The sequence below is a fragment of the Festucalex cinctus genome, chromosome 16 (genome assembly GCF_051991245.1).
Source record: "Festucalex cinctus isolate MCC-2025b chromosome 16, RoL_Fcin_1.0, whole genome shotgun sequence".
Lineage (NCBI taxonomy): Eukaryota > Metazoa > Chordata > Actinopteri > Syngnathiformes > Syngnathidae > Festucalex > Festucalex cinctus.
In genome coordinates, this window is record NC_135426.1 from 22,132,004 (window position 1) to 22,157,386 (window position 25,383).

General features: G+C 46.1%; 2 protein-coding genes and 1 long non-coding RNA gene across 5 annotated transcripts in view; 1 reads left to right on the forward strand and 2 right to left on the reverse strand.

Annotated features, from left to right (window-relative positions):
• On the reverse strand, window positions 1-5,778 carry tkfc (triokinase/FMN cyclase). Of its 2 annotated transcripts, none has more exons than XM_077500033.1 (18): window positions 5,447-5,778; window positions 4,545-4,627; window positions 3,925-4,114; window positions 3,751-3,855; window positions 3,389-3,576; window positions 3,209-3,287; window positions 3,051-3,140; window positions 2,939-2,973; window positions 2,797-2,881; window positions 2,647-2,736; window positions 2,456-2,572; window positions 2,261-2,380; window positions 1,339-1,476; window positions 978-1,084; window positions 784-890; window positions 537-570; window positions 345-437; window positions 1-251 (listed from the first exon to the last, which is right to left on the reverse strand). In XM_077500033.1, the coding sequence occupies exons 2-18, from the start codon at window positions 4,548-4,550 to the stop codon at window positions 96-98; spliced, it is 1,740 nt and encodes a 579-aa protein (XP_077356159.1). In that variant the 5' UTR covers window positions 4,551-4,627; window positions 5,447-5,778; the 3' UTR covers window positions 1-95. The 2 variants fall into 2 exon arrangements, with proteins under 2 accessions (XP_077356159.1, XP_077356158.1); XM_077500032.1 differs by having other exon boundaries at window positions 4,536-4,627.
• The window catches only part of exoc6b (exocyst complex component 6B), a 25,242-nt gene continuing 4,800 nt past the window's right edge, over window positions 4,942-25,383 (forward strand). Inside the window, exons 1-20 of one of the 2 annotated variants that reach the window (XM_077500029.1) lie at window positions 4,948-5,201; window positions 6,604-6,769; window positions 6,853-6,900; window positions 6,971-7,061; window positions 7,133-7,178; window positions 8,241-8,445; window positions 9,567-9,728; window positions 10,394-10,462; window positions 11,448-11,531; window positions 12,228-12,274; window positions 12,352-12,472; window positions 12,551-12,622; window positions 12,709-12,806; window positions 13,423-13,528; window positions 13,607-13,716; window positions 17,763-17,874; window positions 17,952-18,086; window positions 18,157-18,345; window positions 20,867-21,008; window positions 23,461-23,534. In XM_077500029.1, coding sequence (XP_077356155.1) covers window positions 5,113-5,201; window positions 6,604-6,769; window positions 6,853-6,900; window positions 6,971-7,061; window positions 7,133-7,178; window positions 8,241-8,445; window positions 9,567-9,728; window positions 10,394-10,462; window positions 11,448-11,531; window positions 12,228-12,274; window positions 12,352-12,472; window positions 12,551-12,622; window positions 12,709-12,806; window positions 13,423-13,528; window positions 13,607-13,716; window positions 17,763-17,874; window positions 17,952-18,086; window positions 18,157-18,345; window positions 20,867-21,008; window positions 23,461-23,534 — 2,166 coding nt within the window. In that variant the 5' untranslated portion in view covers window positions 4,948-5,112. Of the gene's footprint in view, window positions 5,202-6,603; window positions 6,770-6,852; window positions 6,901-6,970; window positions 7,062-7,132; window positions 7,179-8,240; window positions 8,446-9,566; window positions 9,729-10,393; window positions 10,463-11,447; window positions 11,532-12,227; window positions 12,275-12,351; window positions 12,473-12,550; window positions 12,623-12,708; window positions 12,807-13,422; window positions 13,529-13,606; window positions 13,717-17,762; window positions 17,875-17,951; window positions 18,087-18,156; window positions 18,346-20,866; window positions 21,009-23,460; window positions 23,535-25,383 lie in introns of both variants that reach the window. The other variant, XM_077500028.1, reaches the window with a different exon arrangement.
• LOC144003608 (uncharacterized) overlaps window positions 12,495-25,383 on the reverse strand; it is a 65,852-nt gene continuing 52,963 nt past the window's right edge. Inside the window, exon 6 of the long non-coding RNA XR_013279028.1 lies at window positions 12,495-14,098. This is a non-coding gene — a long non-coding RNA (uncharacterized LOC144003608). The remainder of the gene's footprint in view (window positions 14,099-25,383) is intronic.

Genomic DNA, 25,383 nt, shown 5'->3' on the forward strand with positions numbered 1-25,383 from the left:
TTTATTCTACACTTTATTTCTCACAGAATTCTACAAGGTTGTAGTTTTACATCCTATGGACTTGTAGTACAGCTGTGACGATGTGTTTCTACCAACTACTGCTCCTCAAGGGCCTCCGCCACGGCGCTCAAAATGGCGGCGACGGCCTTGGCCCCGGGGTCAGGCAGGGTGAGGCGCTCGGCCGCGATGTAGCTGGCGCGGCCTGCCTTGGCCGCGAGGCTGCGCGTCGATTCGGCGCCTGCGGCTGCTTTCTGGACGGCGAAACGGTCTCGTTAGGCGCTCTCGAGTTGCGCAATCGCGGAAGCGACAAGACAATAAAACGGGTTGAGGATGTTTTGCCGCACCTGAACGGCAGCTTTCAGCACGGCCATCTCGCCGCCAGGGGACGTGCTGTCGAGTTTCATCAGCTCGTCTACGGCGGGATGCAGAGCGTCTATCTGCATGGGGAGAGAGGACGGAAAGCAGCTTGCACAAACAAACAAACAAAATAGTGCTGCTTCGCTTTTTACACAAACAAAACAATCCATGTGACTCACCATAGTTCTGTCTCCCAAATCAGCACCGCCGTATCTGTTGATTTCAAAATCAGTGTGATCAGTCAGTCATTCTGTCAGTGCTTGTTTAGTTGAACACTAAGTTATTATTCTGCTGGATGAATCACAAGTGGTTATTTGGAACTTCTGCCAAAAAGATATTGTTTGCAAAAAACAGTTTTCGGACCATGTTACCTGATGATCGGCGTTCAAATACATAGTCTGCAGTGGTTTGTTTTAAAACACCCACCTTCTCATAGCCTGCATCCCAGCATGCATTGCACTGGCCCACGCTGCAGCATGGCTCCGCCCCCCAATCATGTGACCACTCGCTGCCGTGAGGAACAAACTGTACAACTGAGAAAAAACATTGCATGCCAATGTGTGCAAAATCCAAATATTTTTTCTAAAAAAAAAAATCCTCAACCAAAACGGAACACTTACCGCGCCTGAAGACCCGCCCATTTTCTCCTGCACCAATGCGGCTAGGGCAGACAACAGTTGCCCAGGGCAACCAGGGACCACGTGACTCTGGAGCCACACCTGAATGGCTGAATAATCATTGTCTGTCAATGCGGTGTAGCTGTTATTCTTAAACTGGGGACCGGGGAACCCAAAGGTGCTAACTTGGTGGGTTGACAAAATAATTTGCAATAAAAAAAAAAAAAATACATACCTTCAAGTGATGTGCATGTAGTAGTTATGTTTAATGGTGATCAAGATTATGGGATGGATCTTTGGAATAATTTCTCTCATTTTGAGAACCCCAGTAATGCACATATGCTTTTGATTGCATTGTGGTCACCTTTGGCTGCCTGCGCGTGAGTATTCCCGCAGTCGCCATCGCCAGAAGCACGGTCCAACGTGTTGAGCTCGTCCTGGCGTTCCAACAGTGTAGAACAAACCCTCTCCAACACCTTGCGCATCACCGGACTTTGGGGACCTGACAGAGAGTGAAATTACGGTAAGCAAGGTGGTGCTCCCGCAGAGTAAACCAGGTTAAGTCAGAAAGGTGCAACAAGGAGCTCTAGCAGCGCAATGTGTGTAAATAAACACAGTGCAGCTCAGGTTCTGGCTAACATCTAAAAAAAATAATACAGAAAACAGTCAACAGATGCTTCCTGGGATCTCTCAGCCAACCAGGGTTATTATAGTTTTTGAATTTTCATTTTAGTTAGTTTTTATTTCGTTTGGAGTTTTGTTATTTTAAATGTAGTTAGTTTTAAGAAGTTTTCAGGGTGGCTTGTATTAGTTTTAGTTATTTAATAAATGCTTAGTTTTAGTTTTAAAAAAAATGTGTATGACGTGCACAATATTTAAAAAACACCATGGGAGCGACGTCATCTGAAGGTGCTTTTCTATTGGCTGCTGCGAGATGATGTCACGTCCGTGTGACACTTTCAAACCTCCTTATTCCAGTTAATATCAAAATAATTCTACTTAAAATCACATTTAAACTGATCCCCAAATGCTCATGCATTAAATTAATTACCAAAGACTAAAATGAAGGACATTTTTGCTGTAATTATATTTAGTTTTAGTTAGTTTTGTAAACATAAAACGTAGTTTCAGGTAGTTTTGGTTTTTAAAAAAGCATTTGTTTTTATTTTATTCGTTAACGAAATTGTTTTTGAATTTTATTTTTAGGTTTTTTGTTAGCTTTAGTTAACAATAATAACCTTGTCGGCCACATAAATTATTCCATGAGTGTCAATCAGGAAACGAACCTTCGGGCTGCATGTCATCATGTGCCCCTGAAGACACCGTGGTGGGCTCCATGAGGTAGTCGCGGCCACTCATGGACCCGCTGCTGAGGTTGGGCCAGGCGGGGGCACTGGTCTTGGCATCTAGATGAGAAAGATGCAAGCTTAAAATATTTTATTATCATTGCCTGTTTTAAAGACGTGCGGGTCTTCGCTTACCAAAGAGTTTCAGTATTTCCTGACTGGCCCTCATCAATGTCAGCGACATTCCAGCCATCTCCAGTGACGTCATGAAGGACCCGGCCATCACCCTGGCGACCACCATGCCACGATTCTCTGCAAGCATATGGAGACCATGAGCGCTACAGGAGTTTTTTGGATCGTTATCTTGCTATCAACCGCGTCATCACCCAGACAGACGATGACAGCTCGAGTCACCACGGCCATCTCCAGACGTGACAGCGCGCCGAGATTGTTCACGCAGACGACGAGCACGTCACCTGTGTCGGAGAGGGGCACAAGGTCAACCCAATCATAATTCGAGGCGCCAACTGTCCTACCTGTCCTCAGGTGCAAGCACGACTGACTCGCCGCGTTGGTCATGTGATCAATCATGGTTGATACCACCTCATCTGCTGTCGCCACCTGGTGGGCAAAAACATGAGACATCGACGAAGGATGTGTGCACCTTGAGAGACTCACCTTGGATCTTTTCACCCCAGGTTCCCCGTGGATTCCTGCACAAGACGGAAAGCACTTATCCAAGGAAGTCAACCTTCTGTTTGAATTCAAATCGTGCAATAATCATGCGCACCCAGGCCGAGCTCCATGTCTCCTGGAGGAAGCTCAAAAGATGGCCGACAGCCCGGAACGCTGCACGGAGACAGGCTGACTCCCAACGTACCTGGAACACAACGCGACGTTGTTTCCCGCGGGCTGACACACGGGTGCGAACTGGCGCATGAGCCTCACCTATGCCCTGCAAAACCTCCGTCACCTTGGCAACAATATGGACCAATGAGCAGCCTTTGTCTGCTAAGGCACCTGCCAGCTAAAAAAAAAAAAAAAAAAAAAAGTGTCATTACGTCTTCCAACATATGTGTGTGATGTGTTTTCTTTATCTTCAGCACGTTTCAGACGTAGATTTTTCACCTTGTGAATGAGAATAGTGCCACACAAGCCCCTCTTTCCGGCCTTACTGGGGCAGGTGAATGCGCAGTCGTCAGCAACAACCACCATTTCCACATCCACGCCGTGGTTGCGTGCCTGCTCTGCGGCCAGCCCAAAGTTGAGGCGGTCTCCTGTATAGTTCTTTACAATCAGAAGGACCCCAGATGCTCCTGAAGGGTCACAGGCATACATTACATTATTTAAAGCCATATTTAAAGAAAACAGACTATTTTGAATAAATTAACATAATTTCATAGACCAAATATTAAAATTTAGTTGTCAATGTAGGTCAGTGCTTCGGATAGTGTTTACGCCAGCAGAGTGGAATCAACAGGTCAGCTTACCTGCACTGTGCAGGCAAAGAATGGCAGCCAAGATGCTGGCGGGAGGTGGAGATGCAAACACGGCCCCCGCTACTGCTGCCGACAGCATACCAGCACCCACGTAACCTGGATGCAACGTTTCGAAAAAGACTCAAAACGCTATCGTGTGAGCTGTTCAAGAGGCGTCAGTCATACCCGCGTGCGCAGGCTCGTGTCCCGACCCTCCTCCCGACAGAAGTGCCACTTTGCCCCTCAGTCGGTCCAGGTCTGAGCGCAGCACGACCCGGTGGCCCCGCAGCAGAGACAGGCCGCTGGAGGCCCTGACCAGGCCGCAGAGAGCCTCGTCAACGCAGTCCACTGCAGAGTTGATCAGTTTCTTTTGGGGCTGCGTTGCAGAAGGGGGGGGTTTACGTGATTTGCAACATACGTACTCAATATGAATGCATTTTATTTCAGGTTTTGTCAAACAACACTATACTGTATACACAGACATAAGCTCTTTATGGAACAACTACATCCACAAATGCTGCCTTTACAGAGACGGTGCCAAAATATCTACATTACAGTTTGTACTTTGCAGGCAGATTTGTTTTGAACATTTTTGTTAGCCACCTTAGCTCCATCTGTCAATATTGTGAAATGAACAGCTAGTCTAGACCGTCTATCACGCGCGGACTTTGATCTCTGGCTGAAATAAATCGTTTTTTTAAAGGCGTCAAAAGTCATAACAAAGAAGACAGAGTAGCGTGAAGGATTGTGTGCTCGAGTCAGACGCAACTTCTTGTGACTCTGCATCACTTTTTTACCTTTCTTACCTCCATGACAAGTTGACAACTTTTGTGGGCGCGCTCTCTCAACTCAGCAGGTGACGTCACATAGACCCCGCCGGATGTCCTCCCTTCAAAACAAAAGCACAAACTAGGTAGTAGTTTCAAGAACGGACTCGAAAAATGTTACGCGCCTTATATTTGATTCGTCGCCTGTCTTGAATTTTTTTTGAAAGAAATAATAGAGCGCGGTTTTCCTGGGCGAATCCGACAACTTGAGAAAAAATATACAGCTAAAATGTTTCTTGATTAGCAACATTGTTGGGAAAAAATAAAATAATTAATTGTGTTCAAATGTGGTTTGGATGAAACGTAAACAAATGGTAACAACATATGCATTTGATTACTGTGATCGATTTTTTTCATGCTGCAGGCCGGCAGTCTACGATGTGTATATGAGGTCATTATTACCAAGTGTCGCCCCGCTCGCTCGGTCTGCACCGAGCACACAAATCGAAGCAACCCCGGCGGCGCAACATGACGCACTGAACCCAGCTCGTCCGCTCAGCCCAGCTCGGCTCAACTAAGCTCGGAACCGTCCGGAGTAACATGCGCTATGGCGAGTGTGGAGACAGCCGCCGAGCACGAGCGAATCCTCCGCGAGATCGAGAGCACGGACAGCAACTGTATTGGGCCGACGCTGCGGTAGGTCGCCCGGCTTCGTCGCCCAAAACTTTGAAAAGCCTACGTCCATTATCGGACAGCTAGCAAACATGCCTTGGCTGATGTAAAACGAATAGCGCCGGGCTTCGGCGAATGAGCTTCTGTCCACAGATGGATGAGGCCAACTTTAGCCGATTGTGCTAACTAATTATAATTCAGGTCACTGATAGCGGATCTCGGAACATGCGGGAGTCGAACCCACAACATTCTGGTTGAAAGACGGCTACCTTGCCACTGCTCCACTTGTTTCAGCGACTGGCAAGTGCAACAACCGTTCTGCCAACTATGTCAAATACAGGAATGTGGCGCTAGTTCAGGATCAAAGTTGTGTCGTCGGAGCTAGTAAAACATATTGCATCACGGTGCAGTAACATGTCTAGTTGTCCACCTCACAGTTCTGACGGCTGGGATTTTCCACATCTTTCCACATTTCAAAAACATGCATTTAAAATAACCAGAAGATTTCTATATTGTGTGAGTAATTGTTTTTCTATGTCCAACAAGTTAACAGGAGCAGGCTCCAGCTCATCCATGATCCAAGATAAGCGGTCTGGAATGAAAATCGATCGAAGCTTCCAATCAGATTGCATTGACGTCATCCCTTATGCTGCTCACGACCACTAGGGGGCACACGTGCCCTGAGTTAGAAGTTTGTGTGTTGGGGGGGGAGTTGTTGTGACAGGCGGTTATGGGCCTCAATCCATTGAACAAGGATGTGTTCGGGCTGTGTGAGCAGGATGAGACAAGCGGCAACATTCCTCTGACGTGTTTGGGAGTCGGCCTATCAAATGGCAGCGATTGCGTTAATGTTATGCTCATTCGTCGACTTGGCTGGTGCTGTGGCTCTTCAGGAACTTGGTCATCGTGCATCCTATTTAGTCGGCAGATACACACATTCCCAAGCATGCAAGAGACTTGTTGTGCTCTGGGAGGAGAAAAGAAAGCGCTCGTCTATCCATTGTACTCCTCAAGTCAGTCACTTCCCGGTCAACAGGAGGGTAGGGGATTTACGCCGTGCACAGGTGTACACAGGAAAAGAACACAGGAAGAATTGCATCCTTTGCTGCCAAAAATGGGGCCGTGAGTCTGTGTGTGGCTTCCCTCTCCCTCACCTCTGAACCATCTAGTGCTTCCAGTCCACCTCCCTTACAGGAAATCAGAATCATAATAGCTTTATTATCACTGTACCACAAGGTGCAAACAAAAACAAAACAAAAAAACAACAACAGATGAATACACAACTCAAATACTGACACGTTTAAATAGAGTGGGGGGTCGAGTTAGGCAAGTGCGCTGCAACAGAGGAAGGAATGGGAATGGATAGCTGGCTGAATGCCTCACGTAACCTCCCCCCCAATCCCCCCCCCCCCCCCCCCCCATCCAGTTCGGTGTACGACGGCCAGGAACATGGCCTGTTCATGGCCAAGCTGGATGCCCGGATCCGGAACCACGACCGCGAGATTGAGAAGATGTGCAACCATCACTTCCAGGGCTTCGTCGACTCCATCACGGAGCTGCTCAAAGTGCGCGGCGAGGCTCAGAAGCTGAAGGTAGTGTGGAGAGGAGAACCGGGTACGAAGGCGGACGTCGCATCGCCTGCCTCTCACCTGTCGCTCCTTTTACCCCCCTGCAGAGTCAGGTGACTGAGACCAACAGGTCCATTCAGGGTGACGGCAAAGAGGCAAGTCCCATCACTGCCATCATAAACGTTAACGTCAATTATCCTCACAACTTCTCCTACTTTTGTGCAGCTCATGAACTCCATGGAGGAGCTGAGACAGTGTCGGGTGCAACAGAGGAACATTGCGACCACCGTCGACAAACTGACGCACTGCCTGCCAGGTAACATGCACACACGTACATACATAAACACACGCCATCAGGTCCTAACATAACCCGTTTTTGTGTGCCAGTTTTGGAGATGTACGGCCGCCTTCAGGAACAAATGGACGCCAAAAGGTATGACTATTGTAAAGGTTGTCAAGTGCACGCTAGAGCAGCAGGTGGTGCTCTATGACCTGGAAACGTGAACTCATTTGAGCGAGTCAAAAACAGCAAGGAAGTCGTATCCAGTTAAGGCTCAAGAAGAATAACGATTATGTTGCGACTCGGGTTCGATACTTTTGTTACAAATCCACAATTTTCTCAGTGGAACCGATACACAAATAGACTAGTATCAATTATTTGCATTTTTTGCTTTTCACGGCCTGTGAATTTTTAGGTCGTACTTAGGGGCCTATTCACTAAAGGTTTGTGTAGCCTTTGCATGGCGCTAACCGGTAAAAATGCTAATGTCATCTTTCTCGCAACTGTTGCTATAACAACCATGTTCTTGGCGCAAGTCCATTGCCATGTGTGGTAAATCAGGCGCAAATTTGCTCCAAGCTGTCAGTTTTGTGGGCGTGTTTGCGCCAGTATATGATTAGAGCAATATCCTTAGTGAATAGGTGGGTAACTGGGCGCAGACTGCGGGTGCAGTTGTGGTGCAACATTTCGCGCTATTAGCAGACGCAGCGCATTCTTAGTGAATCTGCCCCTTAGTGCACAGGTGGCGAGATCCGGTCCTCGAGGGCCGTAGTCCTGCAGGTTTTGGATAGTTCCCTTCTTCAACATGGCTGACTCATGATCAGCTCATCAGCAAGCTCTGCAGAACAAGCCTTTCAATTGGAATCAGCTGCACTTGAAGTAGGGAAATCTATAAAACCTGCAGGACTCCGGCCCTCGAGGACCGCAATTGTAATGTGAGGTAGTGTAATGTAAGGTAGTTTACCTGCTATCCATGAGGTGGCGCCAGAGCACTTTTTTGGAATTTCTTCCAAATGGCCCGTCCCTGACCTGAAGACAGAAGTCTCCTTCCTTATAAATGAATGCTTTTTTTTTTTTTTTTTGGTCCCCTGTAAGAGCACAGAGCAGCATAAGGTCAGCCAAAGTTGACACAAGCACAAAAGTGCGTGTTCTGTTATTGTGCTTTAGAGTAATGTGTATTAAAAACAAACAAACAAGTATTTACGTGTGTTTTAGGTACTACCCGGCGTTGCGCACCTCGGAACAGCTGGAGCAGACATGTCTTCCCAGGGCAGGCCAGTACCGGTTCTGCGCCATCATGGCCGAAAACCTTCCCAAGTTGCGGACGCAGATCCGTGACATGGCCATGACCCAGCTGAAGGACTTCCTGGAGAGCATCCGAAAACACTCGGACAAAATTGGAGAGACGGCTATCAGGCAGGTATGTCGGGATGGGAGGACGCTCGTCAGACACTGGATTACCTCTGCACGTGTTGACAAGGGAGCACACACACCATTCGTCAAGCATCCTCCCATATTTTTCATATGGAACAATGCGGTCTGTGCAAACACGCACGCAGAAATCCTGCTTTTCAGCACTTAGCTCATTGTTTTTGTGCTTTCCAAGGCCAAGGAAGCTCAAAGTGAGGCCTCTTGTTTTTTTGGGGAATGTTGTTGGGTGAAAAGTGCAGGATGAGGGGGGTGGGACGGGAACGCTTGGCGACAGATGGATGATCCTCCAAGGAGAAGCGGGGCGACTCGCAGTCGTGCTGGAGATGCGCACGCCGGAGCATTTCTGAAAATGTCACGCTCGGTCCAAGAGCCGTTTTTCGTTTGCAACGCTCAAGTCACCTACGTCCTCTCCAAGTCGAGTTTTCCGCCAGCGGTCGAGCTGGACGACTGTTCCGAATCCGCTCGCGTAACCGCGACACAGCAGGATAAGACCGTCCTGTGATCGAGATACGCTATCACGTATCAGATGTTCACACTCGGAAATCCAAACTTTCCGGCGTTCCGTGTCAGTCCAAATGTACTTGAGTGCGAAAAATAAATACAGACAATCCTTTTCGTTGTTATACCAACTGGCTGAATTCAGGAGGGTTCTTCAAATGTTACTCATGTTTATTGTTATTGTTCAGTCACACTCTCGTCTGTCTTCATTTCAGTCTTTCCATGTCCTCATCTTTCCATGTATTCCCTCTCTAACCTCTTTGCATATTTACTTGGAGAAAGAGGAGCAGCTACGACTTCTGCTGAGTGTTCGGTAGTCCGAAACGCGCGCACGCGCACACACTAATGGGAAACAGATTGTTGGGTCTGTGAAGTGGAAGAAGATTGATTACCTGTATTTAGTTACTGAACACACACGCGTGCGCGCGTGGCGGAGGGTACCCGCTGGGTCGGCGCGGAGCACCATCATAGAGAAAAATGGAGCGGCTGCTCCCGAGTTCACCGCCTTAACAGCAGCGCCGGGAGTTTTCCTCCTCCTGACATTGTCGCATTTGTCTGCCAGGAAAGTAAGCGTTGGTGACACTGCCACCCATTTGTGTTTGTTGGTTTCAGGCCCAGCTGCAACGCTCTCTGGACAGCGCCACGCAGCCCAGGCAGCCCATTGGCCGCCACCCCGGGAGAGAGACGGCGGCCGGCGGGGTCACGCAGAGCAACGGCAGGCTAGAACTGGACTCTGACATCCTGGATTTGGGGGATGAAGAGGAGGCTGACCAAGTGAGAGACACACACGCACACACAATTGGACTCGGTTGTTTAAATTTTAACACGCGTGTTGAAGTGAAAAGCAGAAACAAATAGTGAGGCGTTAATGGGAATGTGGGAATTAACGAGGATGTTTACTCCGAACTTGTGCCACTATTGCCAAAGTATCGGGGACAATGAACTCCTCAAGTCGCCCCTGGCGGGATCCAAGCTCTTTTATGCCGCCGACGTGTTCGCGGTGAAGGAAGGCCGAGCACAATGCGGCTGAACTTGTCACCCTGGTGCTGCCATTCTCTTCTCAGGTCCCTGTTGTCCCTTTTGCCTTATTTACGTCCTGTAAACTTGCTTGAAGCCTTGGCTCCCACAAAGGTTTGACCCCGCGGTCGCCGGGGTTACGGCCGCGTCGGCGCCGATGCCAACCTTGCGCCGTCCCTGCCCCTGGCACGTCTTCCTTTTCCCGTCATTCACGGCTGTCCCCTTGAGTCTCTTCTTCCTATGTTCCTCTGGTCTCTTTGTGCTCCTACTTTCCTCCTTAAGGCTTTTTTTTTTTTTTTTTTTTTACCTGCTCTTCCTCATCTCTGGAATGTCGTCGTCCCTCCTTGTTGTTGTAAGTTCACGTGAATGACCTTATCCACCAGTCTGTCATTAAGAAAAACTTCCTGTTTTCTTGTGTGCAGGTGGCCGGTGCTCAGGATTTGGTCGACTTCTCACCGGTGTACCGCTGTCTACATATCTACACTGTGCTGGTGAGCTCATCGCTCCAACTGGAACAAGTTGGTGACAAACGTCTTGGCAGCGGAAGAAAAGGCGTCACAAAATGATTGCTCGCCACGTGCCGACACTTCGGGTAGCTGCTTCTTTAGAACTGGTGACTCGAGACGGCGGCTTGTCACATGTTGCAGCCTGATGGGGGGGTATTCACAAGAAGAGCCTGGCCGAGCTCCAACCAGGTGGCTGCAGTGTGTGTCATGTCGGTTGCAGTGACGGCGACATGACTGGGTTAGCTCCACATATTGTGTGCGCGCGCCCAGCAGGCTCTTTGGGGTTGTGACCGGGCCAACACATCCACTGGGTTGACTGTTTCTGTTCGCCGTATGTGTGTGTGTGCGCTCTGGCAGGGGGGGACAGGAAGTGCATGAACTTTGACAGGAAGGAGAAAGTGAGCGATGGCGGGAGGGGGCAGAGGGAAGAGTGGGGTTAGAGAGAGGCTAACTGGGTGACATGACGGCGAGGAAAGAGGTCAGCGAAAGGTTTAGCGCCAGCAAGAGTGCGCACGTTAGCGACGCGCTAGTAGCTGACAGTAGCCTGACATCACTTAGTGCTACTAATGCCGTGTTGTTTTTCTTCCCCCTCCGCCGTCCCCCCTTTCAGACCTCCGAGGTGAAGAAGGTTAAATCTTTCAGCACCTTCTCCTGACAAGGCACACTACTTTCCCTCATCCCTGCCACTTGACCTCGTTATCTCTCGCCGGTTGTTATCTGTGTGCACCGGTGCTGTTTTGGAGAGGAGGCCGTGATAAAGTGCTGCGTCATGGAAGGAAAGAGATACTAGCTTCAATGTTCAGAGAGCGCTTTTAGTTTGATGTCGGACGGCAAGTTTTAGTCAGTGGCTATCTTAACCACAGGCGCACGTTATCTCAACTTTCCCATCATTCAGTCATTTTGCCACAGCTTCCTAAAAGGTTTTAACACCACAGCACACTCCTGCTCATACTTGTAATGTGTGTTTCAGGGTTTGCGTGAGGTGTTTGAGAACTACTACCGAAAGCAACGGAGGAAACAGGCTCGCCTTGTGCTGCAGCCACACTCTAACATGGTATCACATCACTCTGTTTGGGTCTGCACACCGCTAACCGCACTCACCATAACACCGTAACACATATGACACTTGGACCAGTAGGCTACAATATAAATACGTGACTTTCACTATGATTAAAGGGGAAGTCAACACCAACATTTTGTTTACAGGACTGTCTCAGAAAATTAGAATTTTGTGATAAAGTCCATTATTTTCTGTAATGCAATTAAATAAGCAAAAATGCCATACATTCTGGATTCATTACAAATCATCTGAAATATTGCAAGCCTTTTATTGTTTTAATATTGGTGATTAAGGTTTTTTTTTGTTTTTTTTGGGTCTAAGGCACTGGTGTCAAACATAAGGACCAGGCCCACAAAGTTTTTTCCAGCCCTCGAGATGATTCTGTAAAGTTAAAAAAAAAAAAGAAAAGAAAAAAGGGGGGCGGCTCACCTGTTTTCCCAATCTGAGCCGTGATTGGTTGCTACTTAAACAACTACGATGTAATTTTCAGTCAACAGCAAGTCGTAAAATGTTTGCCTTCTGATATTGATAAAAACTGCTAAATTTTGCTGCTTAACTCATATTCCATAAACGTAATGTAATCAGAATACTGTTTAGGCTAGTGGGAAGAAATCTTTGTGTTGACTTCTCCTTCAAATGTGTGAAATTGCAAAATATGCTTGTTGACGTGCTTTGTTCTCACTTTTCCAGCACGAAACTCTGGAAGGCTACAGACGGTACTTCAATCAGATCGTCGGGTAAGTTGCTCTTGTTTGATCTGATGTGGTGAGAAAAGTACGGTGACGTCACCTGCGACGTGCGGCGTTCTCCTCAGGTTCTTCGTGGTGGAGGATCATGTGCTTCACACCACGCAAGGTTTGGTCAACAGAGCCTACGTGGAGGAGCTGTGGGAGCTGGCGCTGTCCAAAATTGTGGCCGCTCTGAGGACGCACTCTGTAAAGCCACACATGACAAATGCCGTGAAAAAACAAACAAACAAACGCACGCACTGATCCAAGCTTTTGTGTTCTCAGTCCTACTGTGACGACCCGGACCTGGTGTTGGATCTGAAGAACCTCATTGTCCTCTTTGCTGACACACTTCAGGTCTGGGAGAAGTCATACTTGGCTGCATTTTTGCGTGCGAATGTTTTGGGTGTCGTGTCGGCCTCAAGATGGAGACTCTCCCGCAGGGCTACGGCTTCCCGGTGTCCCAGCTCTTCGACATGCTGCTGGAGATGAGGGAGCAATACAGCGAGATCCTCCTCAAGAGATGGAACGTCACCTTCAGGTATGCCGGGATTTGTGAGCCGACATGCCCTTCAGGAGGTGACCCGGTCAAAAGGCCACACAAACACGCCAGTTTGTGGGAAACGTCCCCTTTTTTTTTTTTTTTTTTTTTTGAAGTTTAACGACCATCCAGAGGCAGGAAGTGGTTTAAAGCGACGTCCGGAACATTCTCTACCGTTCAGGATGGGTAGTGCCCCTCCTAAGATGCGTGTGAGGGCACCGCACGCCATTGTTCCTTCGTGTGTGCAGGGACACCAGTGGGACTTTGAGAGCCAGCGCACAAACAAACACTCAAAACGTTTTGCTTTCTCTCCCCCACGTGCATACACACACACACACACACACACACACCCACACGGGAAAGCCACAGGAATGTGTTGCATTGTTGGAGAGGGAGCACTCTCCGGTTCATGGCCTCTCCATGGAACGTTGGAACGTCCGAAGTCTCGAGAGCCAAACAAGAAAGGGGGTGATGAAAGAGGGGGACTTGTGAGGGGGGGAGTAAAACCTCAAGCAAGAGAATGACCCCCCCTTCTCCTGCCCCTGTGGGATGATTGTAACCGACTTGTCGTGGCCTCAGCAGAAAAGCCATTTGCTCACCTGCGTCTCCTCCACAGGCAGGTGTTGGACCAGGACAACTTCAGTCCCATCCCGGTGTCCACGGAGCAGGACTACAGACACTACACCTCGCAGTTTCCCCTGCAAGACCCCGAGCTGGAGAAGGTAGAGGGCGCTAGAGGCGCGTGAAGGCCCGATCCAAGATTCCAATTGACATGAAAATGCCGCTGTGTTCTTGTGCAGCTTCCCTTCCCCAAGAAGCTTCCCTTCTCTGAGTTTGTGCCAAAAGTCTACTGCCAACTCAAAGAGTTCATCTACGCTTGTCTCAAGTACTCTGAAGACCTGCACCTCAGGTACACGTTGCCCCTTTTCTCCCCTTTTCTCCCCTTCATCAAAATTCCTCCTGCGCCGCGGAGACTCACAGGCCTGCTGCGGGCTCGTCTTTTCAAACGCTGCTCTCCCAATTTGACCATGCTTCAAAACAAAAAAACGGGCCATGGTCAAGTCGTAGTAATGTCCCGAAATTGCCCACGAGGTGGAGCCGTGCTGGCGATGCTTTTGGGCCATCTGAATTTTATCTTAAGTGCAGGTCAGTACGGCTGCGCGTGTGCGCGCACTGCCGGTTACGCTTGATGGAAGAAGGAACTCAAACAAAGCAGCTACTTTTCCACTGAGGAGACGAGCAATCAGGGAACATCTTGCGCTATGCGGCGGGAGGATTCCACAAAACTGGGACTTGGCCACACACAAGAACACACACACACACACAAAATCATGGTTACCGTAAATCAAACAAAAACGCATTTCAAAATAGCACAATCATTAAAGGAAAAGTCAACCCAAAGATTTTCTTGACAATAATATTTTCTATGCAGCCCCACTAATCTAAACTTGGCATTCTGATTAATATTACATTTGTGGAATATAAATTAAATAGCAAAATTCACTTGTTTTTATTTATCTCGTCAAGTCAAGATTATTTATATAGCCCTTAATCACACAAAAGTCTCAAAGGGCTTCACATGTCCACAGTTGACAAATAGCAACGACAACCCCGGATCAAACCACAAAAGGGCAAGGAAAAACCCAAAAAAAAACACCAAAAAAAAAAAAAAAAAAAACAGGGAAAAAAATAAGAAACCCCGAAAAGGGGCCCCAGATGTGGTAATCCCCCTTCCAGGATGACCAGGCTGCAATTGATGCCGAATGGGCAACAATTTACATAGATTATGATACTAAACATTAGTAACTAGAATAGTGCAAAAGTCCATTGAGGAAGTTGATGCACTGCAAGAAGTCGTCGTCACGGAAGTGGGTCATCATCCAAATCCAACCCGAAGATGGGAAAAAAAGCAGTTCTAGTAATATTTTTAATGCGCATTTGAAAAGAGAGAGTTGGGTCAAAAATAACGCTAAGATTTTTTTACTGAGTCACTTCGGCTAAGAGTACATTTATCAAGGTTTTGAGAGGTGTTCGTAAAACAGACGCCGATGACGAGCAGGACCGACAATCAACATCTCTGTTTTATCTGGGTTAAGAAGCAAAAAATTAAACGGCATCCATTGTTTAATGTCGACGAGACACGCCTCCAAATTACTTCAGTTTTGCGGATTTGTTATTTCTATAGGAAAATATAATTGAGTGTCGTCAGCATAACAGTGAAAGTTTACGTTATATTTACGCATAATATTGCCAAGCGGAAGCATATAAATATTAAACAAGAGGGGGCCAAGTACCGACCCCTGTGGGACTCCACACGTAACGTTACAGAGCTCAGGGGTCGCATTGACATGGGGCATCTCAGGGGGCGGCCATTTTGCCACTTGCTGTCGACGGAAAACGACATCACAGTTGCTCAGGACTCGGGTAACAACCAATCATGGCTCAGCTTGCGAACGTCACGTGAGCAAATGCAGAAGACAAGTGAGCTGTGAGCCCCGAACAACTTGTGATGTCATCTTCAGTCGACCGCAAGTGGCAAAATGGCCGCCCCCTGAGATGGATGTCTGGATTTTGCTGTTTATTTCGTAGTCCACAAACGCAATATTAATCCGAATGCAGTGTTTAGACGAGTCGGGGCGCATACGCCAAAGTAAAGAAAATTTCTAGGCTGACTGAGTAATGAGCACAACTTTGTTGATGACGCACACAAAGTTGCAGTTGCAGGATTATTGAAGTGGATCAGATGTTTGATTGGATTTAAAGTGAGTCAGGTTTTGTATGGAAGTAACAATTTGCCCCGTCAGCTTCTCCGGAAACAGACGGAGCAGGTCGGCAGTTGTTGATCCTTCCGTGACCTTTGTGATTTAATCAGCAGCCCGGTCGAGATGTTGGCGAGCATTTGGGTCTACTTGAAGAAAGGCTGGAAGGTGAAAAGGGATGCCGCGCGTGAACGTGATGAGCTGCGAAAGCCGAGCGCGGCGTCACTGAGAAAGAACATGCGGCGAGGCTTGGAGAGAAAACAGACGGGCGCTCGCTGCAAGCGCTTTTTTCGGCCACGCAAGCGCGCACGCGTCCATCTTGGCGCTTCCTCGTTGTTCCAGTTGGGATGCAGCTACTGTTGTGTTGTCAACGTTGGCTCACCCGTAATCCACCCCAGACAAGTCCTCGCATTTAGGAAAGCATATGTAGCGTTTAAGTAGCTGCTTACGTGCCCTTTGGCCTCTGGTCGCCGCGGCGCTGGCCTCCCCCTGACTGCAACAACCCCCCCAATTCCCTCTCGCACATCTGTTGTGGCTGATGGCAGCGCAAACGCGATGAAATTCGATCAAAATTCTGCGGCGCGTCTATATTTGCGCACTTGCAGAGTTCACTCGCGGACGTTGACTTTTTGACACGCGCTGGCTCTCGCCAAACACACGCACACACATCATGCCGCCTGGGGTGAGCTACAGTTAGAACTCTGTGTTTCCAAAAAAGTAAAAGAATCCTAAATACATTCCAACAATTCAAAGCAGGGGGAAAAAATTCCTGGAGAAGTGCAGAGTGAGCAGAAGTTTGTGTGTGTGCGTTTTCAGTTCCAGTTACAGACAATCGAGCGAATTGGCCGGAATGTGTGTATTAGCCACAGGCCCCTGGAAATGAACTCACGATCACACATGTATGCACAGAACAAAAGCCCAAGTTGTTTGCGTCTTCTTTCTTAACTAGACTCCATTTTTGATTGTGATTTTTTTTTTTGCTGCCGCGTTTTTACCGAGATGCGAGTTTTGGCCCAGACAGACGCTCTCGCTGCCATGAAAACCTTGAGCAGACTTCCAAAACCTGTTTTTCTTCAGCTTGGACATGCGGCACATTTCAAAGCAAACAAAATCAAGAGTGTGTTCGAGACTCGCTAAGTGGCTCTGGAACTCGCAACAGGAAATGTGAGCTTCTTGCCGGCCCTGAGCTGATCATTTAGTGTTGTGGGAGAATCAATATCTTACACATACTTATTTCAATTAGGGACGGGCAAGTGTTAATGCCAGGTATCAGTATCGGGCCAATACACGGCTTTATTTCAAGGTATTGGAACTCGCGATTGGTTGCCTGCTTGCGGCCGTTTTACGACCAGAAATTAGAAAAACTGAAAATTGCCATTAATTCCAGTCATTTTAAGGAAAAATGCTATTTTGGAATATATAGGTCTTTCTTTAAAACTCTTTCGCCGCCAAAAAACGTTTAATAACGATTAGTAAAATCATGATGTATGTCACCATACACGTTAAATGACGTCAACTATGTTTTTTTTTTGTTTTGTTTTGTTTTGTTTTTAAATCAATGGGCACTTCACCGTCTTAGTGCAGAGCGCACTGCCTGGTCATGAGTTGTGGAATCAAAAACACTATCTATGGCCAGCAGATGGCAGCATTGTATCTCTTTTCAATTGGCTCAATGTGTATGAAATTACAATGAAACATGACAAAATCTGATGAAATAAAATGTTTTCAAGGATGACGTAAATGATCAAAGCCTTTGTCATTATAAAAGTTTTTTTTTTATATAACGTGTTGCAGTAAAAGAGTTAATAAATATATATATATATATATATATATATATATATATTTTTTTTTTAAATGACTTCAGAGATGGCTGGGGCGCGCCACTTCTGCCTCTCAACCAGGAAATGGGCGTGCGCAACGGTTGCTCCATGATCTGTTTCTTCTTCAGTACATTAAATATATTTATATCCATAATGGCGCAACACTGCAACTGCAGTTCAAATGCCTTCCTGCCGACCTCAATCAACAGCTGGAGTGCTGTGTTGAGCGATATCAGTGGCTCAGGCTGGAGGTGGGGCGCAAATTAGGTGGAGGTGGCTGCCTTTGAATTTTGTATTCAGGAAAAACCCTGTCAAATCGAAGGCTTTTTGTACATACGCTGTACAACAAATGAAAGTATGTGCGTGTACTTTCACAGCTCCACAGAGGTGGACGACATGATCCGCAAATCCACCAATCTGCTGCTAACCCGAACCCTGAGCCACTGTCTGCACTACGCCATTAAGAAGAAGAATGTGGGGCTTGCTGAGGTACCGTGCGCGCAAACGTGGCTTGACATTTTGCCATCACGACTTGACTGAGTGACGATTGGCCTGCTTGTGCCCAGTTGGTGCAGGTGATCATCAACACCACCCACTTGGAGCAGAGCTGCCACTTCTTGGAAGAGTTCATATCAAACATCACCAATGTTCCCTCAGACACGGCCAACGCCACCAAACTGTACGGGACGTCCACGTTTAAGGTCGGCATGGCGTGCGAGTGCAATCCGGCGCCGGGCACGTATTCTGGTCACAGCTCGTCTGCTTTCGCAGGACGCTCGTCACGCGGCCGAGGCGGAGATCTACACCGGCCTCAACTCCAAAATCGACCAGTTCTTGCAGCTGGCGGATTACGACTGGATGGCGGCCGTGCCGAGCAGCGCGGCGCCGATGCCCAGCGACTACCTGCTGGACCTGATGGCCTTCCTGAAGAGCACCTTCAGCGTCTTCACTAACCTGCCCGTGAGTACGGCTAGTCTCTAAATAGATATGAACCCCATCATTGAATGTGTCATTCGTATTTAGCCGTCGTAACATCATATTGCGAAAAGAATTTCATTAGTTTTCCTTTACTAAAATAACCTCGTATGCCACTAGATACCACTCATATTTTTGATAGATAAAATTTCCCTAACAAAAAAATTGGCAGATTTTAAATAAAGACCTATATATCCCAAAATGTCATTTTTCTTTAAAAGTGCATGAAATTAATGTCAAGTTTCTACTCTTATAATTCTTAGTTCCTGATCGTAAAACGGCCACAAGTCGTGAGTGCCGATACTCTTGAACTAAAGCCAGATATCGGCCCGATACAGATACCTGGTATCAGTACTCCCCCATTTTTTTTTTTTTTTTTTTTTAATTTCCAATTGCCAAGTGAAAATGTAAAGAATGACACAGATGTGACACATTCAATATGGTGGACATGCTTTCGTATGTATACCTGATGTCCCCGCCTACACCGCGTGTTAGCACCACACGTCAACATGGCATTCGTTACGAGGCGCTTTTCAGTTGCTTTTGCTTAAGATGGTTAGCCCAGCGCTGGGCTCGGCTCATTAAAGCGGTGCAGATGACGCCGCCAGCTCAGGTTATTGACACGACACTGAGACACTTGGTCGTCATGTCGTCGCCCCATCATGCTAGTCCTGTTGTCGCAGGACGTGAGAATACGTACGCGCACGTGCTCGCGCACACACAGCGGTTGAGCTAAGTGTTTTTCAGCACTTCTAAGGAGCTTTGCTTTACACCCCCACGAGCGCCGGACGTGACCCTGTCACACGCGCGCAGAGTGGGGCCGCCTAAGCAGATCGGATGCTGCGGATCAGTAAATCTGAGTGGCATGACCCTCTGAAATGAGAGAAGTGGAGTTGCTCACACTCGGGCCCAAAAGTCATATCCTGGTAGTGGTAGCGCGTGACCATGAGGAGATCGTTACGTGGGCGAAGATTGGTTCACAAACTTAATTCCATTACGAGATCTGTTCGCAAACACAAGCGATGTTTGTCTTTACAATAAATATAGAAGTAATCCATTCCAGACCCACAACCAAGTTACGTTAACCTTGTTTTTATGGGTTGTGTTATAGTTGAATAAAAAAAAAAAAAAGAAAGTTGTATCTAAAATTCTGCTATGACAAAGATGATGTCATTCATTCATTTAAGGGATACTCCACTTACTTAAACCATTATTGCAATAAAAAGTGAATATTTTGTCTATAATTAATTTGATACTTTCATTATTTTTCACGTACAATTAGTACCTTGAAAAACACATTTTGCAACTTGCTGTCGACTGAAAATTACATCACAAAAAATAGAAAAAATAATGAAAATATCAAATTTATTATAGGCAAGATATTAACGTTTGACTGCCAAAAATAGCTAAATAAGTAAAGTATCCCTTTAACGGCCGGTTAGTTAACGGCGGGTTAAGAATTTAACTGGCGGTTAGGGGTTTTAAACAGTGGTTAAAATAACCGAGAATTGAACAACTGGGCCCTGAAGCGTACTTCCTAAACCAAAGTAATATTTGTTTGTAAATCTAATTGTGAACCAGGTCATTCATGAACAGAGGTTCCACTATACATACACTACTTCCAACAAGTTGGGGATATTGGGATTTCAAAAGAAATTTCCGAAATGCACTGTGACCTTTGTTGAAATTATTGAATGCACATGTCCAACTGTATAACGTTTGGATATTTTTCCCAAAATGCTTAAATCTCACCCGAAAGCCAAATAGCCCAAACTTCCTTGTGAGTAGTGTATCTGTGGTTTGTCTCTCGCCATTTAGGGTGCGCCCATAGAACATGCTATCTTGCCGGTGAGTATTTGTGTGGCACCTTGCTAACCCCTTAATCGCCCCCACCCCCCATGTTCTAGCCTGAGAGTTGAGCCAGCAGCATGCGGTGGCGTGTGAAGGCGCAGTGATGCACGTTTGTGTCATAAATGTATGTGTGTGTTCTGACGCGAGGGAATTCCCGGGTTTAGCAATTTAGATGCTAACATGATACATCAGGATGCTTGTTACCAGGTGACCACATCCAAGTGCGACCCACTTCACCGTGATGAATGTTTCAGGGGGGCGTCAACACACGTTTTGAAAACGTTTTTCTTTAGTATTGTATGTTTTTCTACTTATATTGTGATAGTGATGGTAAAGAGGTGAATTAAATCGCAACTGAATGCCCAGGTAACAAATGCACGGCCCGCCACTGGTGTGCGCATGTCAGTCCAAAAACCATGTCAATACAATTAGCTCGTTTCACGCTCAATCCCACCCTATTATGACTGACCCAGAGGTTGCGTCTGTGTGGACATCCGGTGTGTGTTCCTCCAACGTGTGTAATTGGATTTCCATGCGAGTTGAAGCCGTCGTTAACTGGGGTGAGGGGGGGCGGGGGGAATCGGGTTTCAAGCTTCTTCGCTCCCGGCCATGTTTTTTTTTTTTTTTTTTTTTTTAACAGTGTCTCTTCCTTCAGGGCAAAGTGGCGCAGACGGCGTGCATGTCGGCGTGCAAGCACATCTCCACGTCGCTGCTGCAGCTGCTGCTCGACCCCGAGGTCAAGCAGATCTCCATGGGGGCGCTGCACCAGCTCAACGCTGACGTCGACGAGTGTGAAGGTGAGTGTGCAATGTTCCCCCACTGTAATGCATTTTTTAAAATATCCTTGCTTATTGGGAAAGGAGAGCTACAGTCTTAATTAAAAGGCTTTTTAATGTGTTTAAATGTGAAAAAAAACATTTGTCTATTGAACTCATTCACTCGCCGCCATTTTCACAGAAGCAATCCCGTTCGCTCCCGGCTGTTTTACTGAATTTTGACTGATTTTGCAAGGCCCACAGAATATTGTGTTCAATTGCGATAAAAGCAAATCAAAAGAAAGATTAAAGTCTCTTCTTTCATCAGGGAAAAAAAAAAAAGTATGTTTCTATCTTTTTCCGTTTTGCAGCAATTAGCATTAGAAGAGAGCTAAGTTTCATCAGTTTTTCACAAATATATTTAAAATTGTAAGTAATTTAGCTTTTTTTTTTCTAGATGGCCCTGGTTGACCTCCTTTGCTCTGCTGCCACCTGCTGGCCGTTTGTGTAATAACTACCATTTCTGCAACCGTTCTTTGCAGTTGAGAGGCTGCATCAAAGCCTTCTGTATGCTCTAGCATAAAAAAAAAAAAAAAAAAAAAACAAAAAAAAAAAAACAACGTATAAATACGTCTTTGGGACACTTAAAACATAAAAAAAACAAAAAACAACGTATTTACACGTTATTGGGAGCAAATGAGTTAATGGGACAGAAAAAGGGGGTTCAAAGTACATGATTTTTTTTTTTTTTTTTTTTTTAAACCCAGGGGTGCAGATGTAGTTTGTATTTTGACCCAAAGGGGGCGCTGTGATACAACAGTTCCACCTCCCGCTGGGTCAAAATCCGAACTTTTTCTCCCAAAGACACAATTTAAAATGGATTAAAAGGAGACAAAAGGTGCAATGGGATGAAAGGGGCTGAGGGAAAATCGGATTAAACGAATGAGGTGCGAGAAGGAAAAAAGACAAGTACAGCAGACAAAAGAGAGAAACGTGCACGGATGAGGGGAGCGAGGGAATGAAAACCAACGTGGACTTTGAAAAGGAGGGATTAGAGGTGAATTTTGGGCTTCAAACGTACTTTGAGAAAAATGGCCGCCATAATGCAGGAAGGAAGTGACAGACATCAGACGGGGTTAAAAAAAAATATCAAGGAAAAAAAGACTGAAAAAGGAAATCGAAGTTGAGTCGCTGGTGTCGGCGTTGAGCAGAAAAGGCCGCCTTTTGTTGTGTCACGGGGTCACTGGAGATGGCAGGCGTGTAATCGGCGCCGCGGTGCGAAGGGGCCGCCATTTTGTGTGAAGTGAAAGCCTCATCGCGCTACACTGGAGGTGTCCAAGCTATGGCCAGGGGACCATTTGTGGCCCACTGTCCACTTTTATTTAGCATACAGTGTTCCCTCGTTTTCCGCTGGGGTTAGGGTCCGAAAAAAAAAAAAAAAAAAAAAACGGCAATAAATGAAATCCGCGAAGTAGCTAGCTTTGTGTTTTACATTTAGTATAAATGACACCTCTTATTGAGCCATTTACTTTTTCTCACATTTCTCGTTTAAACATTCTCAATGTTCAAACCAAATTTTATAATCTTATATTCCTTATACATGCAGAATTGCACAAAAAAAAATAGAGCAAAACCGCGAAAAGTGAACCGCATTATAGCGAGAAAACACTGTATTCTAAAATGAACAATTGAAACGGTACGTAAAATTGTCCTTTTCAACGTTTTACAAAAAAAAATTGGTTTTATATCAATCTTTTCCAGTTATGCACATTTGTAGTCACGCTAAATTTAGTTAGTCGCGAAACTCAAGCAAAGCTTTTAATGCCCCACAAAAGCAAACTACTTTTTATATCATCTTCCCAATTCTTTTGTTTGAACAAAACATGATTACTATTTTCACGTGTTAAAAAACATTAATACTTTCAATCTTGAGGTGACACTTTAAATTGGTAATGTATAAAAAAATAACAGTCGCCATGGGGACTGACGAATAGCATTTGTTTCTGGAAAAATCTGAAATTGACCATCTTTGAATCGACGAGATTTCTGCCTGACGGTGATCGACTGATTCACAAATCTGAAGGATTTTTTTTTCTTTTTTTTTTTAAGTGTGTTAAATTAAGGGTGAAGAATGTCACAGATGATGAAAATGTCCTGATTTTTCCGTTATGCGGCCCTCGGAAGAAAACGTTTGGACACCTCGGCTCTCCGCTGGGCTTGTTTGCCAAGTGACGCCGAGACCCCCGCTCGCACTCCGCACGCACCAGCATCGCCACAACAATGAAACGCTTACGCACGCATATACACACTCCCCTCTCTGACATGACTCGAACAGCCGCCCCTCCCCCCTCCCGCCCGTCATTTGTCTGCCAATCTGTCCTGATGCATAGCGAATCTAACCAGGTCTTTTATTCTTCTCTTTTTTTTTTCCTGTCCTCCTCCTCCTCCTCTCTTCCCTCACTCCGGGGGTGGACCGTTTGTGTTTTTCCCACAGGTTTTGCCAGAGCCGGCCCGGTCGCAGGCTTCCAGGGTGACACGTTGCTTCTGGCCTTCAGTGACTTGAGACAAGTAGGTCTTTGTCTACGTTGTCGTCTTCTTCGTTCCTTGCTGTCTTTTTTTTTTTTTTTTTTTCCCCTCTTCTGCTTTCATCCTTCCGCCCATCTTCCTCCTCGACTCGGACAAACGTCCTTTAAAAGGCACCGTCTCACAATCCACAAACTTGTTAGGAACACAAAATCGTGACCTTTTCTTTTACTTTATTTTTTAATTTGGTGTCCTAATTAGGGGTGTTAAAAAAAAATAGATTCGGCAATATTTCGCGATATTAAATCGCGCAATTCTCAAATCGATTCAATAGGCGGCTGAATCGATTTTTAAACTTCCATTTTTAAGGTAAAAATATTCAACAAAACGTCTTACTTCGGGTTAGGGTTCACACCTTAAGCATGGAAGAATGTTATATTAATGGAACATTAAACCTTAATATTTTATTTCAATGCTGTTCAAACAAACAGATTACAACCTGTATAAGACTTAAGTTTCAGATAAATAAAGAATACGTTTTGATACAAATCTTACACAAGTTTACTGATTAGTATTTTCTAAATTTGAAGTAAAAAAAAAAAATTGCAACAATCGACTTATAAATTCGTATCGGGATTAATCGGTATCAAATCGAATCGTGACCTGTGAATCGTGATACGAATCGAATCGTCAGTTACTAGGCATTTCACAGCCCTAGACCTAATTTTACATTCAATAAAGTCCACAGGTGACGGAAACGATGATTTATTCAAATAAACGCTCTCTAATAAATGATTTTCTAAAAAAAAAAAAAAAAAAACAACCACCGACGACCAACACGAAAATAAGTAACAATTTGGAAGCTTATTGGGGCGCCTCACAGGAAGTATCGGACCAAACAGAACCTCGGTTGGTGTTTTTTTGGACTCCGGAGGGTGAGGTCCGCTTGTATGCGCGTGACAGCGGATGACAGATGGGCCGGCAGGACGGAGCGGCAAGGATGAATGAGGTGACGGACAGAGACGGATAGCCCTTTATCCCTCCTGTCACAATCCCGCTTTCTCCCCGCCTCGCTTCTCTTTCTGCGCCTGTCGGGATGATGCAGTGCCTCGGCTTCATCCTCCTCTTCCTCATCTCGTCCCTCCTTTTCCTGCCTCCCGTCCATCTCCGTCCTCCGCTTTCTTTCCCCTCGCCGCTCATTGTTTTTGACGCCTTTCTCGTCATGTCAAAAGGAGCTTTTCATACCTCACATGTGTCATGTGTCATGTGCCAGCGCGCCCCCCCCCCCCTTTCACACGCGCATTCTTTGGCTAGCGCCACCGCCCGCGTTCTCACACGGGCCCGCGCTCCCGTACGGCCTCGTACGCGCCCGTCCGATAAATCATGCTGACGGGCCCGTTAGTTGTGCGCTCCCGCAGAGATTTTTCTCTGTCAAGTGTCGCGTTTGAAGGATTTTCTAAAACTGATCAACGTGACTGATTAGATTTTGCGATTGATTTGACTGTCTTAAAAAAAAAAAAAAAAAACGGCAGCGGCATCGCTCAGACATGGAAAATTTACTCGAGTAATGCACTAATGTATCAAATCACTTTTCCCTATTGTATTAAATTGAAATGCCATTAATCTATTTTAGCCCCACCCAAAAAACAATAGCACTGTATTGTACAAAAAAGAGAATATCTTTTATACAGTGTAATTACTGTACATACGACTTCTTCTTTTCAATATGTTCTATACATCCCCCACTAGCTTGAGCACACTATTATGATTTAATATTGCGTTTGTGGAAATTGAATATGAATTTAGCAGCAAAATCTACCCACATTTCAGGGGGCGGCCATTTTGCCATTTGCTGACGACTGAAAATGTCATCATAGTTGCTCAGGTAACAACC

What these genes read in the sequence shown, in the direction of transcription:
- tkfc (XM_077500032.1), bottom strand. An exon ending in TCTTTGCCTGCACAGTGCAG is followed by an intron (nt 3,577 to 3,750) that starts GTAAGCTGACCT and finishes GTGACCCTTCAG; the next exon opens with GAGCATCTGGGGTCCTTCTG. An exon ending in TGATGACATGCAGCCCGAAG is followed by an intron (nt 1,477 to 2,260) that starts GTTCGTTTCCTG and finishes ACTCTCTGTCAG; the next exon opens with GTCCCCAAAGTCCGGTGATG.